Source organism: Scomber scombrus, chromosome 5 (genome assembly GCF_963691925.1).
Source record: "Scomber scombrus chromosome 5, fScoSco1.1, whole genome shotgun sequence".
In the NCBI taxonomy this organism is placed as follows: Eukaryota; Metazoa; Chordata; class Actinopteri; order Scombriformes; family Scombridae; genus Scomber; species Scomber scombrus.
Window position 1 is genome coordinate 21,445,946 of NC_084974.1, and position 17,042 is coordinate 21,462,987.

The 17,042-nt window shown below is 41.1% G+C and overlaps 1 protein-coding gene across 2 annotated transcripts in view; it reads left to right on the forward strand.

The window, feature by feature from the left end:
* The window catches only part of fndc3a (fibronectin type III domain containing 3A), a 51,418-nt gene that overhangs the window by 23,646 nt on the left and 10,730 nt on the right, over window positions 1-17,042 (forward strand). Inside the window, exons 1-12 of one of the 2 annotated variants that reach the window (XM_062418732.1) lie at window positions 7,872-8,057; window positions 8,879-8,955; window positions 9,063-9,309; window positions 9,558-9,857; window positions 10,882-10,940; window positions 12,149-12,315; window positions 12,427-12,486; window positions 12,574-12,712; window positions 13,819-13,872; window positions 13,966-14,090; window positions 14,270-14,444; window positions 15,053-15,139. In XM_062418732.1, the coding sequence (XP_062274716.1) occupies window positions 8,021-8,057; window positions 8,879-8,955; window positions 9,063-9,309; window positions 9,558-9,857; window positions 10,882-10,940; window positions 12,149-12,315; window positions 12,427-12,486; window positions 12,574-12,712; window positions 13,819-13,872; window positions 13,966-14,090; window positions 14,270-14,444; window positions 15,053-15,139 (1,527 nt within the window). In that variant the 5' untranslated portion in view covers window positions 7,872-8,020. Of the gene's footprint in view, window positions 1-7,871; window positions 8,058-8,878; window positions 8,956-9,062; window positions 9,310-9,557; window positions 9,858-10,881; window positions 10,941-12,148; window positions 12,316-12,426; window positions 12,487-12,573; window positions 12,713-13,818; window positions 13,873-13,965; window positions 14,091-14,269; window positions 14,445-15,052; window positions 15,140-17,042 lie in introns of those variants that run through there. The other variant, XM_062418731.1, reaches the window with a different exon arrangement.

Here is a 17,042-nt window from a genome sequence, read left to right on the forward strand (position 1 = left end):
TAGGTGTAAGCATATTTGAATTAAAAGAGCTAGAGTTTTCTTTTTTTGTGGTAATCGCCTTTACCTGGATTCATTCAGCTTTTTTCAGTGTGTGCTGTGAAAAACGTGAGGGGGGGTTAGCCAGGATGCATTGACACATTTTTACAGGAATGACAACAGGATGACGGTCGTGTCTCAAAGCTCTCAGGCTATTCAATGATGCAATTGCATCTTATGGCTTCTGCCAAAATAGAGAATAGTACAGCTTGAAAGAATGTTATAGTTAAGTGCATCAGTATATTAACACGTTTGATTCACATACAGTACACAGGCTTAAAATGCATGATAACCATAACCAACAACAAGGGGATTAATGATGTATCCTAATAACATATGTATACACACAGAAAATAAAATGATATGGAAGTAGCAGGTTAATTTCTAAAGGCATGATTTCCCCTCATCCTTCCACTGTGATGGAAAATGCACTCCAGCATATAACAATAACGGAGGTCTACAGCACAGAGGAATACATATATCAGAGTTTGGGTACACATACAATACTTGTAAGAAGGATGAGATCAGTGATGGTTTGGCTCTGCACATGAGATTTATTGACAGTAAGAAAAACATGGAAAATTGCCAGCCAAATCCTTTAACTTGAGTAAAACTTGTCTTTTACTTAACACGTTTTCATTCTCTCTGCTGTGGCCTTCCTGCTCTGCTGCCCACTCTGTGTCTCTGTCTGTGTGTGTGTGACGTGAAAGACCTCAGCCCTGCCCTCATGCAAAACCGACGTAGATCAATAGTCAGAAAGACAGAGACAAGGCTACATGTGTGACTATAAATTACACCCAAAAAACCCATATTTTTCTACTTTGCTAATCACACTAAATATTGTCTTTAAATACTGATTGAAGAACCAACCTTAAAAAACACAAAACCTAGAAACTGGTTCCAAATCAGAGCCGGGGTTTCGAAGGGCATGGCTTGTTAATAGAGGAGTGAGGGCAGAGAGGCGTTGTTTGGGTAAGATGTGTTACACATTCTGATGGCAGTCATTTCCTTTTTCTCTATTGTCGGTGATTGTGCTGGCTTTGTGACAGCAACAATGAAGTCTGGCTCCAACACGTCGCTGACATGGTGAACGGAAGACAGCTGGAGTAGTTGTAGGAGGCAGAGCTGTGGGGCCATAATTGTAAACGATTATGATCAAATGTAGTTGCCCAGGAAAATATTGATCTGAAAATAATTTGCTTTTGTTTATGGCTTGATCCATGGACATCCCTCTTTGTATTGACATTTCTGTGAGCCCTCAGCCATTCCTTTTTTCCTCTCATAAATGTTTAATTTGATTTAATGAAAAAAAGGGGGGGGAAAGCCAGTATAATGATGGTATGTGAATGAATAATGTTTGCTTCTCTTTGTGGCCCCAGAAGGCAGGTGCACAGAGACATTTTACCATGAATTTATTGATCCTTGTATAGACTTTTACATGGTATCTCACTGTTGAAAGTATACGTAGTATTTCTTGTCTGTAGCTTTGTGACCTTAAAGAAAGATGAGACAATAAGCCTGTATAATATGCCTCAGGCGTCCAGGTTTGGATGACAAAGAAGCAAAAGCAATGTTACAAAGTGATGCTGCCCAGCCAGGAAGCCATCAGTTTGCTCACGCAGGGGCTCTTCTTCCTACTCCTGTCTGACTGAGCTCCCGCACCGGCCCCCCATTACAAGCTGAGTAAACCTTCCTAATAGGGAGCGAGCATGCATAGTCTCTCCATCAGAGGAGAAACAAAGAGCTGAGAGGTGCCACATAGATCAGCGTGACTGCTACTAACTGGCCTGTCACAGGGTGCACTCATCTCTCGGTGACGTGAATAGAGGGATGACTCACCGCTTGCGGTGCAAGGAGGGAGAAAGAAGAGTGTGTGTGTGGTTTGGTTTGTTTTGTGTGTTCATAACAACAGAATATCTCTGTTCATGCAAGTGTCTGTTGCCCATATGCATGCTTTCCCCTTTAGCCCTAGTTTGTACAGTAACAAAGCCAGGATCATCAGGTACACAAGTATATTTGAGAATTTTCTCTGTCTCACACCAATTTGTGTATTCAATCATGTATTTTTAGCAGCTGGATGTGCGTAATTGCTACGTGTTAGCCCACGACTGCCTGCTCAAAAGGAACAGACAATCTTGTAAAACGCAGTTTATGGAAGTCTTGCCTGTTTTTATGTGCTGTGGAGGTGGGGCCTTTAGCAACAGATGATAATTAGATTGACCATGTAGCATCATCCTCCTTCTTGTCTTTCCTGCCATAAGGACAGTTCTGTTTGCCAGTGAAAATGCCCCCATAGCATCATCCCAAACTCCCCACGCTCCATGGGTCAGCCCTTCTCTGTGTCTGCCATTGTAGAACTGAAGGCTGTGTCACTGGCACAGAATGATAGCCCATCTGATAAGCCTGGTGACTGATGAGGTAAGTCAGCATTAGGACCATTGGGTTGATTAGATCCGCTTCTTATTCTGACCCAGCCTGCCAATGATTCACATCACTTTGTGTGATTCAGTCCCTGGTTTATGGCTGAAAGCACTGTGTAGTTCCACTGGGCTTATTGAGCCTAATAGAGATGTGTCCTCTCCCAGCAAAGCCAAGACAGCCATTCTGGCATCTGGACAGGGAGCTGAGGATTGTGTGTGTATGTGTGTGTGTATGTCTGTGTGTGTCTTCACATTTGTATGTGCATGCATTCACCTGGCTCAGTTTGTAGCCATGTTTCCAGTGCCCTCTTCTCTCTGTTAGATACTGGATGGTCAGCCAACCCGTCTGCCCACTTGTCCCTTATCTCCGATGCCATAGTTGTGAAACACCTTGTCTCATTCCTGATGGTGCTGCAGATGTGCATAGTCTATTTTCTATCAGAGGGACTTGAGACTGTCATGTCCCCTGTGGCTGAAGCTGAGCAGCAAGGACGTGCACTGTTGAACATCTGACACCACAACGACAATAGACATTTTTCCAGTCAACAGTCATTTGTCTGTTTGAGACAAGTTTGAGTTTTTTTTAGGATTCGGGGAAAACAGTCCCAGTGGCATCATCAAAACAACTTGCTGAAGACAATTATGTGGGCTGTGGCCTGTTGGTACTGGATACATTTTCTTCACAATACCCTGGTAGTGTAGACGAATACATTCATTATACAGAATGTATTTGTCTTTGTTTTGAATGAAGAACTTATAGAAAATAACATATATTGCTGTATATGAATAGATCATCCTTTCAAGGGCCTTACATTTCAGTATGATTTTATAAGTGCATGAATATGGCAAAAAAAAAGAGAGAAAAGAAACATAACACAGGCTTAGATTCAATATTATTTCCAATTTATTTACAACTAAATGGTCAAATATAAAATATCAGAAGCCCCCCCCCCCCCCGTACTATTTGGACAGTAAGGATACAGTTTTGGGGGTGGTTCTAGTGGTCAGTTAGTTATTTAGACTGGGAATACACAACAGATTAAATTGCATCCATAATCATATTCATTAAGATTAAAAAAACAATGTGCACACACACGTGGGTCAGTTGCATGTTTCCTCACACAAATACAATACTCCTCACATATAGCCACAGTAGCGCAGTATTTTTAAACTCACCACCTCCCCCCAACCTACTCCAAGGACATTTACACAAACCTATACATGCAGATCCCCCCCCCCACACACAGGAACCGTTCATTCACAGTTTCTAGCTCTAAGAATGACTGAGCTTGTGACTCATTCTCCCGTTGCTGCGTTGATACTGAGGGGGAGGGAGAGAAAGGGTAAAGACGATGATAGAAGATGAGAGAGGGGTGTTTAAAAAGATAACCTTTTGTTTTTCTTCTAATTTTAGTCAGGGGCAGCATGTCCGTAGCGAGGCGATGCCATGTCCACTCAGCTTTTTTAAATATATTTTTCTAGTTATCAACAGCACAGGGTTTGTCAGGTTAGCTCCTTGTTGTTGCAGGAGACCATGGACTATGTATATCCTGGATTGAGCCATATAATGAATTTTAATTAAAAAAATCTGACCCATTTGTGTATGACCCTTCTCTTATTCGGGTTATGTTTGTCTGAGAGCAACAACAACAGCACAGTGTTCTGTAATAAGCACAAGTGTGAAGGTTACTGATTGCCTCCCCTCCTGTAATCATCATTCATGCCGGTGGGCTTGCATGAACCACGCAGACGTCTTGAAATATCAGGATTTCAGGCAAATTTCAATAATGCCTGGGGAAAAAAGTAGCTGGTTTGTACACAGATCAACATCACAGAATACCCATTTTTCTTCTGCGACCCTTCTCTTATCTGCCCGGATTGGTGGCGGTTAATGGGAATGTTGTGGCAAGGCAAGCCTGGCCACGTACAAGCGTACACATCTGCGGGCCCGTAATCTGCTAATAGAATGTTACGCTTATTGCAAATTACTGCCCTCTTAATTGATCGAAGATCTTTCCTGCCTGCAAGAAAAATGTGCCACGCCATGCAAAAGGAGAGAGAGATATTTGTCACGGCGTCTTAAGGTTAAGGTTTTAACTTGCAATTGGTATTCTTTCTGTTTTACTGACAGTTAAGTACTTAGCCTCTTTCCCATGCATGGTTGTAGTTATTAACCTCTGTCAGTTAGCCTGCTCGACTTCCCTTGACTGTCCTCTTCCCTCCTTATTTGTGGATAGAGACTGTTTATTAGCTCTGATTAATAATCAAGCCTGCTTCATCTTTATAGGCTTACAGTTCATCATGTTGCCACTGAGAGCTCCCATATGAAACCACTCTCTCTCTCACTCTCTCCGTATTTCTTTCTCTCTACCTTTCTCCCTCCTGCCCTCTGCCTGTGTGACTTTCTTGGTTTTTTATATCCTTCTCTTAACCAGCAAGCCTCTATTTAACTCGCCTCCTGCTTCTTTTTATTCTTTGTATCTAATTGAGGGTTAATTTGTACACCTGATTAAACCTGACAGGTCGCTTGGATTGTTGCCGTTATTTCAGAGACACGTATGCCAAGTTTCTTTTCTTCTGTTTGGCATACGCCTTAGAAGACCTGTGTTTAGTCCCACTTGAGTTTGTTTATGATCTTCATCCGTTTTTAGACGAAAGGAAACAGGTGGGTCCTCACAGTGGCCTTACCCCTCTCGCAGATCTGTGTATGTATGTGTGTGGACATGTGCCTGGCCTTTTTGATAAGTGTCTCTTTCTCTGCCTTTTCACCCAACCTAAACAATTATTCCCCCATCCCTCCCCAACATAACCTTTAGCCCCCTTTTTTGACTCAGACACTCCACACCAGTTGATCCTGTCAGCTTGCCCCTAGGAGGCGGAGAGGTGAAGACGGGTTTTGTGATGTTGACGGGAGATGATGGTGTTCCCAAAGTGTTGGCTAGTCTCTGTTTACTCTGCTCAGAATGGGCAGCTTGTTTGCGTGGCTATTCTTGGCTCGGTGGCAGCCTGCCGTTTTGTGGAGGAGAACTGATGTTTTTCCCGTGGCTGCTTCCTCTGGAAGGCTGGCACTCCACTGCCACGTCAGCACAACCAATGCTCCGGTTGACTCAGAGGAGGGGGGGGGGGGGGTGTGGCCTTTTCTATCTGATCTCTGTCAGCACTCGTGCGTCAGTCTGATGTAAAAGAGTGGGTGCCCCCCAACCCCCCTCTCTCCATTTGCCACCCTACTCTCTTCTCTATTTTTCTCTCTCACCTTACTGTGTGTAGATCCCTCATTCTTACCTCCCTTTCTCATACTCTTCCTGCTGGTACTCTCCCACCTACACTCTCCAAATCAGTATATACAATGCCTTTTTTATTCTAAATTGGTAAACAATGAAATGCTAACATGATTCATCAAATGTCCTGTTAGTCAGCATCAGCAGCGCTAGCCGGAGTCGCCTTAATCAGTCACCAGGCAGGTGCACAGCTGAGCTCTGTGTGGCATAAGCACAAAACATCATTTATTAGTCTTGAAAGTGATTTGAGTTAATGGTACACGCTTTGAACTCTCACTCAAATTATAATGTAATCTTGAGGGATGAGCTAGTGTGACAGCCGTCATTTTGACTCTCAATGCTTCCTGAATTGAGATTTTTGTCCTTGCACACAGTGTGTTCTTAGGTAGGAAAATGAGTCACTAAAGTTTATAAGCAATACTGTTTATTCTCATTAATTTTCCTGCCAACAAAAAGTTATACGTTGCGAGATCTTTTGGCATTCATTGGTAAAGATTAAAAGAAGTTTAATGAAGAGTGCATCTTATGGTACACAGTGGCTACATCACTGCAATAACAGTTTCAAGATACTGTATCTATTTATCTAATGTATAGTGTGTATGTCCACAGGCTTTTTTGTGCTTTAAATATGATACAGTCTCAATATCTAATCTTGATGATTCATTTTATTAGATTGTAGCAATATTAATGAAAAACTCAAATAGTAAATATAATACAACGACATGTCAGGCCAAAATATTTAATCTGTTTTTACTTCAGGTTACTTTGTGCCATCCATCTGCTAAATTATCGGCATGGTAGTGAGCAACCATGATCAGAGCCAGTGATATGAGCATGGTGTTAGTGGTAAAGTCAATGGTAAAGGGTGGTAAAGGGTTTGATGATGTATTGAAGGTCCTCTGGTTTGTACAAACTGCAGTGAGCAGCTGTCACCTACATTTTTTACTAACTGTTGTATTCTGTATCTATTTATTATAATGGACTGCTGTCTGTAAGCCAAATTACCCCTCTGGGGTTTTAATGCTTTACTCTACTGTACGCTTCATCTACCAGCTCAGTGTGATTGCTTCTTTATCAATAACTCCCTTAAAATATTTAAATCTGAACCCTCTAGTCTTAATAGCATTTAGTGCCAAACTCAAGGGGGAAATATTGCTGTATTTACTGCAGTTTTTTCGCAATAACGGTCTTATTGAAGTCTACCTTTGGAAAGCTTTAATCTTAAGCAGCAGATTAAAAAAGTGTTTGGTTTGCATCATTATGAAACTAATATAGCTTCAATAGGATGTAGGAGAGCAGATTAGAATGAATGAGAGTGGCTGCTGTATGTTAGATGAAAGTAGGCCCAGCAATATAAAACTCCACAGAATCCATAGAAAGCTATACAGGATATACAACATGATGCTCTCTAGTTGTGTGCGCATGTTAAACGGCGAGCAACAAGACAGCTTAGAGTAGAGAATGACACCATTTAATCATGCAACATCCAGGATCAAATTAGGTGGTCACAGCATTGCATACTATACTGGGTCAGTGGGATAGGACTAGAAACATGCTATAACATGTTTTGTGCTTGATAGCATTAAAGCATATAATAAATACCAGGTTAAAACTTAAGTTTACTGCATTATTACTTTATCTATATACCAACTACCTATGTATTATCCTGCAAAACCTTGCAAACAGTCTCTGTATTCAGTTATAGAGCAGCAATGTACGTTGGACCTGTGTCATTCTGTGTTGACATGCACACTCAGTTTTCAGTTTATCAGATATTAGATAAAAGTAATGCACGTCTTATATAACAGCCTTGTAAAAATCCCACCTTCATAAGGTCTTTATGTTTCTGGTTTTATGGTTTTGTTACAAAGATGTGTTACAAATATTTTAGTCTACCCTGTAGAAACAGGGTGAACAAAGCTGTAGAAACACAGTAAATTCAGTACAATGCAGTACAATCAAACCACACCACATACTATAGTCAGCAAAATTATCATGCAGTTATTTCAACAGTAAAAGAGTGTTTCAAACTTCATGACAGTAAGATTTACTGCAGGGATTTCGTCCTGGACTCTATTATTTTTTTCTAGGTATAAGTAACAAACTGGCAGCTGCATAAGCAATATATCAACTCTCCCCTGAGAGGTGGTGCCTGGACTTCAGCACCTGAGTGGGCGGTGCTCAGATTTGGGAGTGGGAGGGTTTAATGTATCGTTACACAGGCCTGCCTCTGTATTCGTGGGCCCAGTATGGCTTCTCATTTCTGCTCGCACCAGCTTTGACAACATGGAGGAGAACTCTTCCTCAAGCGGGCCGCAGGGAGGTCAGTGTGTGTGTTGTGGATCTTTTCGTTCACCTACAAGACATCTGGAGTCGGGGTCCTAGTATTAAGTCTTTTGTAAGAAGAAAAATGTGCAAACTTGGCCGGAGAGGCTTTTTTTGCGGAGCTGTCAGTTCTCTGAGCTGAGCTAAGCCTTTGCACTACAACACAGCCACGTAGGAAATTGTGTTCCTCAGCACTTTTGTTAAGTGGTCTTCTTGCATTTGCCAGGATTTTTATTTTTATTTTTTAAATAAAAAGCATTTCTTTGCCTTTTCTTGGTTGTAATTAAATAATCATTGAAAATCCAGCTGGTTTAGGAGAGCGAATCTGCTACGTGGGGATTTTCTGAGGTAGACTTAAGTGAAAAGTGTTATATGCCATTGAGTGGCAAAGTGGGAGGACTTATACTGGGTGACAAGGGTTATGAAAGTAAAAGTCAATGTATGATTTGAGTAGACAGTGGCTCTCTGATTTAAAAGTCAATAGTGCCTTAAAAAGACAGTATTTAGAGGCCCTAAATACTACCTCCTATAGTATTTAGTCATTCACCGTGCCAAAGAGATGGAAAAACATATTCATTTGTGTTGTGTATGCGAGAAAGAGAGAGTGAGAGGGACTTCTAATACTGATACTCATAATCATGCGGTTTTGGGATGAACACATTGGTTAGCAGTTGGACGGAGGCAAAGGGCTTGAATGAATCTGGTCAGACTGAAATTTCAGCACACTACTCTAATACCTCAGCACATTTAACACAGAGTAAGCAGGTGTTTGCCCTGAGGGAACGTGTATGATATCTATCCTTCCTTCTTTCTACACAGGTCCTGCTCAGGTTCCCATGATGTCTCCAAATGGTTCAGTGCCTCCAATCTATGTGCCTCCTGGATACGTTTCACAGGTATGCACTCTATACTATTTCCAATCCAGTGTTTTCTTATTGACATCTTGTTGAACTCTGAATACATATGATATATTTACCCTCTGTGCACTCGTTTGTTTCCTCAGATCATAGAAGAGAACGGAGTGCGGCGGGTTCTGGTTTTACCTCAGCAACCAGAGTTCCACCCAGGGGGCCACTCCCCTCTCCACCACCCTCCACCTCCACCCCATGCCCACCTGCCTGCCTTCATCCCACACCCTGCCATGATGCCCCCGCCACCCCACCTGTACACGGGCATGGCGGGGGGCGTGGGCGACATGAGCTCTCAGTACATCTCCCAGTACCATCCGGCTCATATCTACTCAGAGCAGGGTGAGTCGGAGCCAGCAGTCAGTATCTGGGTTGTATTGTTATATTAAGATGTTATTTATTTGTTCTCAGCCTTTTAGTCTTCTAAAAGTCTTCTTTACCTTAGTAGTGCCCTTTTTATTTGTATATCCCACTCATAGTAACCTGTGAGTTTGCCATTTTTTGACCTGTATATCCAGCTGCCCTCTTGTTTGTACTCGAGCTTGAGTCTGTGCAATCCAATTAAGTGTCGCCTTTTTTTGTTGTTTCAGTCTCTGCAGATTCTCACTCCCAACACGGACGCCAATCGTTTGTTCACAGAGACGACAGAACTAACAAAACGTACGAGCGTCTGCAGAAGAAACTGAAGGAGCGTCAGGGAGGTGGAGGAGGAGGGCAAGTGAAGGACAGCCCTCCCCCTTCGCCACAGAAGACTTGCAGTAGCCCTCCTACACCGGACATTCACAATGGCGTTGGAGGGAAAGGGCTGGAGGCAGAGCAGGGCCAGGCCAGCCATGCAGTGGCCAGCTCTGATAAGCAGACAGGCAGGGGGAAAAACGGAGAGTCAGGAGGTAAGAAAGTCAAAGGGTAGAGGTTTTGTCAAGGTTTACAATTGGGCCTAGAACCAGTGTGTTCTCCGGATGTTTGGGGTGTCTGTTGTGTCTAAGCGCTAAGAATGGTGCCTCATTAGCTGCAGCAGCTGGTGGCAGTGAGGGATCAGCAACATGGCTAACATTATTCTTGATTGCATGGACTCTGACTGCTCATTAATCACAGAGTTTAACACTGCTACTTGGTGGCACCAGTGCATAATTAAGGTTACTATAACTGTCAGTTTTGAAAGCCGAGGAAAAAGACATTTCCCTTCCATGAAGATTGCTGAAACCTCGGAACAGTGGGATATCGGCAGTCTGCTGCTTTTTAAAAAATCATGTCATGATGTACTATAATGGGTTTTTTTAAACAAAAAATCCTAGAGGAAGGAGGTTGCATTTATTCAGAGATAGGCATATGAGCAGACAAATGCACTTAATTAACAGGCTAGTTTTTGAACTTTGTGAATGTCTGTAACTGTGGCTTCACCCCTCATTTTCACACAATTGCATTTTTTAGCAGTAATTGCATTGGTTTCTGATTTATTAAGGCTACCATTAGTATTGAAATTTTGTGTCTAATATTTTTCCACAATAAAGATCCTCAGTGAAGTTGCTGAATGTTGGTTTGTAATGGTGAATTCATGGAGAACATCCATCTCTGAATTTGAACTGCTACCAAAATGTTACATCGCTTTAGGATAGGTGATTTAGATGTTTTTTTAAAGGTATTTTTAGCCACAAGACATGTAAATGCATTGAACTATTCTCAGCAAACTAAGGGTACATATACCATCAGATACAAAAAGGTCAAAAAATACACCCATTACTACACGTTTTAAGAAGCACACACAAATGACAATCATATAGATAGATAGTAGATCAATATTGCAGAGCACATATGATAATGCAGAAACATTTGTATTTAAATAGAAGTTGGCATATATTAAAAAAAAAAATGTCTCCCTTTGGTGTTGTTTTATATCTTTATTCATCTCCTCAGAACTCGACGAGGAAGCTCAGGCCCTGCAAGCACTATTGAGTACCATCAGTAAACCAGTGGTTAGTATTAATTTCTACTATCTTATCATTATTCTTCTTTTCTTTATATAAGATTTGCATGATTTTATGTGACTGTTACAGGAATGAGTGTTCACGAAAACTGGTAATGATGCAAATATGTTGCTTCAATAAACATTCTATTAACATCCATGATGAATTCTTGCTGACGTCTTGCTAATGTTAGAGTCAGACCTGCTGACTAGAATCCGCATGGGGGTTTCTATTCTCAGATGTTCCAAGCATCTATATGTAAGCAGTTACTAGAAAGTTAAGAAATGCACATTTTTTAACTTTGCAATTACCAAGGTCGCATCTTTATTTTACTGCAGATGAGTATTTATTTAGCTCAAAAATATAAGGTTAGAATATTAGACGTAGGACAATAATCAGCTAGGAATATGCACATATAAAGAAAGTCAACATAGATGTTTTTATTCTTTGAACAAACAAGTTTACAGCAGCTGGATGAGAATCAGTACATCTAGAAATAAAATTCCCTTGACCTCATAAGATGGGATATATGGGTCATACTCTGTGACGAAGGTCTGAAAAAATTGCAAAACAAATCTATTGCAAAGATGATGGATAAAGGGTAAAGGAGGAGGTCTAATACAGGGAAGGTTCGGCTTTGAAGGAAGGTGGATTTTTTCCCTCTTTGCTGTCACATTGGTTTGTTTAAGGACTGACAAGTGAACTGTAGGAAGTAAAGGGGTAAGGTGGGCCCCCGGGCCAGAGGGGAGGAAGAGGAGGTACATTGAGTTCTTCCGTATATGAACCCCCCCCTGCAGTGTAGCTCAGGCTATTTTTAAATCTCCTTTTAAAACAGAATGAAAAATCTTGCACAGCACATCCCTGCCAAGTGCTGCAAAAACTTTTCCCCAAAGTGGCATGAGCTTGAATATTTTCATCCCTGTCTTTTCCTCTACCAAGCTATGTGATTTATTTATTCATTTTTTGGGTGAGGATTTGGGGAATTTAAGAATAACAATGTCTTGATATACTAATAACACTTTGAAACTTAGTACAAGACTCACAGAATTACAAGATCTGGTCCTCTTTGAACTTATGTTTAGGTTAGTAAAATTGGGAAAAGTGATTTGTATTTTGGGATTTAACAGGTGCCTGCAGGTACTGTGTTTTAGCTTTCTTTCCATGATGTGACGATGTGAAGTAGACTTGATAATGACAAATGAAATATTCATTAATAGGTGTCAGACGTCCATGCCAGAGGAGCAGTAGTGAGCTGGAGTGCACCCAACAGGCCGGAGAGTGAGAACGGGAGCATGGAGGAAGACTGCAGCCCCACGGGACCCTTCAGCTACGAGGTCTCCATCTCATTTAGCGGCAAAGATGGGAAGTACAAGGGCATGTACTGGTGAGTGTTAGCAGCAAGATGCCATAAGTGTCAACAGTAATTGTTGTTAGAGATTTTACATTGATAGTTATTTGAAATAACACTAAAGAATTTTTTTGTCCTTCGATACAGTGGAGAAGATCTAAGTGCAACTTTAGAAGACCTTCGACCAGCGACGGAATATCATGTCAGGTTGGCATAACCATCCGCCTGCTATTGTTTTAGCCACAGTGTTAATACACAGAGGAACATGTAACCACTTTGGTCTTCTTTCCTCAGGGTCCAGGCCATGTGTAACTGTTTACAGGGAAGTCCGTCAGAGGCTGTGAGCTTCACCACATTAAACTGTGAGCCAGAGCCTCCCAATCCTCCCAGGAAGGCCAGCGGGAACAAAAACACACTCGTACTCCAGTGGAAGGTAAAAACAGAAGACAGATTGATGGAATTGGGATTTAAAATCGAAGGATGGGGAAACCGTAGCAACATAACAGAAATCAACACTAGCAATACCATGGTCTCACTTGTTTACAGTAATCATACCAGGGTTTTACGTTAAATTTTGTTCTGTTTAATTGTAGTATAGCCTAAAATTAGGAGATATTTGCTAATGACTAAAAGGTCACCAGTTACAAATTATATAAACTGTCTTCTAAAAGGTGTAAAAGTGATTGAGAATTACTCGGCAACGGTTGCTGCAATTACTGAGATCTCACTCAGTGTGGCACCTCTGTACCTTAATTAAAGTTACTCAATTGCTAGCAGCAAAAAATGGTTGTTGGAAGTGTTTGCAGAGATCACCTCCTAGGTGTGAGTGCATACATGCTCAGCACACCTTCATTAGATTAATTAAACCTTTAAGGTTTTTTCAATACACGTGTGCTGACTTGGCTTGATTCAGTTTGACTTGGAACGTCAGCCCAGCACAACAGGAATTTGCATCTCCATTGCAACAGGTCTACTCGCTTGAAGATGTGTCTTGAATGTGTCTGATGATGCACTTGTCTTGAGTTGAAATGCAGCGGGCTGTATACATCGTGACTGTTACTAGTGTCAAAGTTGCGGCTGTAAAATGGTGGATAAACACATTTTATTTCAAATAATTTTAGCACAATAAAAGCCTTCTGTTACTTTGTCAGTTGAAAGCTTTTAATATGAAGCATCATAAAAAAACAACTCTGACACTGCTGAAAGCGATCAGAAAACAGATAAATTAAGCAAATATCTGAAAGTACAAACTGAAACACAAGAAAGTAACTTAAGTTCATACCCCATAGATTCAGTTAAGCACTGAGAGCTGAACATACAGAGGCTTTTAAGAGCTGCTTTCTCTCTGGTCTCCAGCACAGACATGAGTTAAATCTTGAGCAACACACACTGAGGGGGATTAGAGGGGGTCATTAGCGGTTGGCTGTGGAGTGAAAAAGAAGACATTTCATACACAAACTGGTCTATGAAGTGGTATGTGTATGTTATATATTATCTCATTAAGATATAATAATCACACTATGTATGGTTTATCTACAGCCTCCATGTGACAACGGTTCCAAGATCCAAAACTATATTCTTCAGTGGGATGAGGTATTTTTCTTGATTTATTATGAAAGAAACGTGCATTGATATTTTATATGCAGTTGAGTTGAGTGAGTGACTTATTCTTATTGTTCTCTGAAGGGAAAAGGCACTGGAATTTATGAACAGTGTTACCATGGACCTCATAAGCAGTACAGAGTGACCAAGCTTTCACCAGCCTCAAGATACTCCTTCCGCCTTGCAGCCAAAAACGAAATGGGTGTAAGGTAGGTGCCTTTACACGCTTATTTCCTTAATGGCGCCCTCCCTGTTGTCTGTTTTTTTATGTTACTGTTTCCTCCATTCACTGTCTCCATCTGTGTGCACTTGTGTTTCTCTCACTCTTGTCTCTCCTGTCTCTTTCTCCCATTCTTTCCCATACTCTGTCTCTCTCTGCCCTCCCCAGCGAGTTCAGTGAAGTGGTGGACCTGTTCACCTCATGCAGTGTGCCATTGCCACCCTTCCCTCCAGAGCTGGAGATGCCGGGGGTGACCTGGCTGTGTCTGAAGTGGCAGAGGCCCACTAGCTCTCCGAAGGAGGATGAAATCTTCTATGTTTTGGAGATGGAGGAGGAAGGCTCGGTATGACTCACAGCCTCATTATGAACTCTTCTTTTTTTCCCTTTCTTCCTCCTTTTTAAATAGAGGAAGTTGCGATGAAATGCATAAATTACACATTAGTATCCGCAGCTCTTCTGTGAAATGGCCATATTGTGCCCCTTCTGTGTTAGGTTCTTGTAGCAGTTGCAGAGCAGTTACTTACAGTATTGATTACAGTATTACTGCTGTATCTTCAACAACATGAAATATGAACACCATTAATAAAGTACATACAGTTTTCAATAATAGACGTCCATTTTCCTGTTTGTACATTCTCATCTAGCTACTTACTGCATTCACAAACTCACTTTATACATTTCAACCCAGCTAAAGGAAAAAAAAATCCAATTTACATCTTATTTTTTGTGACACGTTAAACAGTTTGCTTTAAAATGATGTGACATTTATAGCTACTGTCACCACTGCCAGACATAATGCCTGCCAGGGAAAACAAAAGAAAACCTTGTCTATCCCCTGTAGCTGTTTTTCTCCTGCAGCCCACTTTGTTTCCTGTGCTACAATGCTTATCTTGTAAGTCATTGCTCACCTGGTTGTTTTCTTTCTTTCTTTTTCATTTGTTTTTGTTCCAGGGATATGGCTTCCAGCCAAGCTACGACGGAGATGACCTCACATGCACCATCAGGAACCTCCACAGGAGTACCAAATACAAGTTTCGGGTAAGGGAACCCTGTGATGTTTTCAGTCAAAGCTGGTGATGCACTGGTTCAATTTAGGCTGCAGCAGTGTGTGTGTGTGTGTGTGTGTGTGTGTATGAGTGGAGGGGACAGGCTTCAGGCAGAGAGGGTGTTGAGGCCCACAGTGGTCCTATGACTCATCCATTTGCAGGATTCTGCCAGCAGGGCGGTGGGCAACTGAAAGAATAAACAGGAGGACTCCACTGCTCATCACATGCAGGGTACCAGTGAGAAGCTAATCAAGCAAAACGTTTGAGCTAGTGGCTTTTTGGCTGGCAGTAATGAGTTTGTCCGTCTCTCCATGTCACTTTATTTCTCTCTTTCTCTCCCTAAATCTTTCCTTCTCTTATTCTCATATTTGCACTTCCAAATTGTTGCTCTCCTAACTGTCTGATTATAAATTATTAACTTAATGGCTCTGACGAATCACAGGTGACCATTCTTTACATGTACAGTAATAGAGATTGTTTCAAGAAGGACACTTGATGGTCTGAATAAAATCTTACTGGATAAAGAAGATAAATTATCTAGTAAAGTAAAGCTAAGTCCTCTGTTGCATCTCCATGCAAATGTTCATGGCAGTATTAGTGTAAAACTATTCCAAAATCATCACCATTCTTCTGTCTTTCATTCCTCCACTCAATGATGGAGATAGATTTCAGTATATTTCATCTCTTTTTTTTCTCTTTTTTAAAAAGAGCTAATCTCACACTGTTTTCCCTCAAAGCTCTGATGAGAAATGCTGAAGCAAAAGTTAACTTTTTTTAACAGTTTTACTCTTTACTTTGGTTTTTAAATTAGTCATCAGGTCAGTTTCAGGTAGATTTAGAAAGGTGTTATAAATCTTAAACATGGCTTTGTAAAGCGGCAGGTAGGCTGTGCAATGTGTCTGCAATCACAGACTGTGGGAACAAAGCTTTCTCTCAGAAATGTGATTCTAACACTGACACAGTTAGTGTTTCAGTTCCCACTCAGGCCACTCATACTAAATACCTGAGCAATCATAATACTTAAATGTAATAAGTCCAGACTTATCCTTTAAGAACAGAGCAGAGTTACATTTCATTATATAAGTAGATTGATAGTATTATATTTCACAGCTGGGTTATAGTCAGTTTGGCTAAAAAGCTGTGTTAATATTAAAATGAGTCATCTGGGAGCTGCATCACAGTTATTCGAAATGGCTCAGGATTTAGTGGTTGTCCTTTTCCTGCAGTATCCTTAAACAAAAAATGTATTATGTTACCTAAACAAACCACTATATGCACAATTATAGAAATGTTCATCACTCGCTCTCAAGACTCCCTCCCTCTTTAATTTCCAATCATCCAGCTGCACAGGGTGAGGGGAGGCAGGGTGCTGAGCGAGTTTGTCTTGGTAGAGTATGTGGATGAGCGATACTCAGCAGGCTCACAGAGATTTCCATATTATCGTAAATGTGCCATGCTGAAACGCAAATTGCCACTAAAGCTTATTGGCTGTTTTTGTTGTGTGTGTTTTTTTATTTTTTTATTTTATTTTATTTTTTTATCGCAGTGTTTGTGTTGTCAAAACAGCGTTGTTGATTTAGTGAGCTGAATCTTTTTGATAACGTGCTATTTGTCTGAGGCCATTATAGCTGCAGGCACAGAGTGTTACTAAATACACCAAGCACGGACACGGTGTGACTCCTCTGCTACAGCAGAACGCGTCTATTATAATCAGCTAAACCGCACACACCTGTGTGGGCATCGCATTGCTCATCTTTATTTTTACGCGGCTGGTCTTTTTTTCTCTCACTCTCTCTCTCTGTACATGTGGTTACTCGGCCCTCCAACAGGTAAAAACTACATGGAATTGTTTTTTTTTAAAAAGAGTAAAATCTGTCTAAAAATTATTAAAGGAT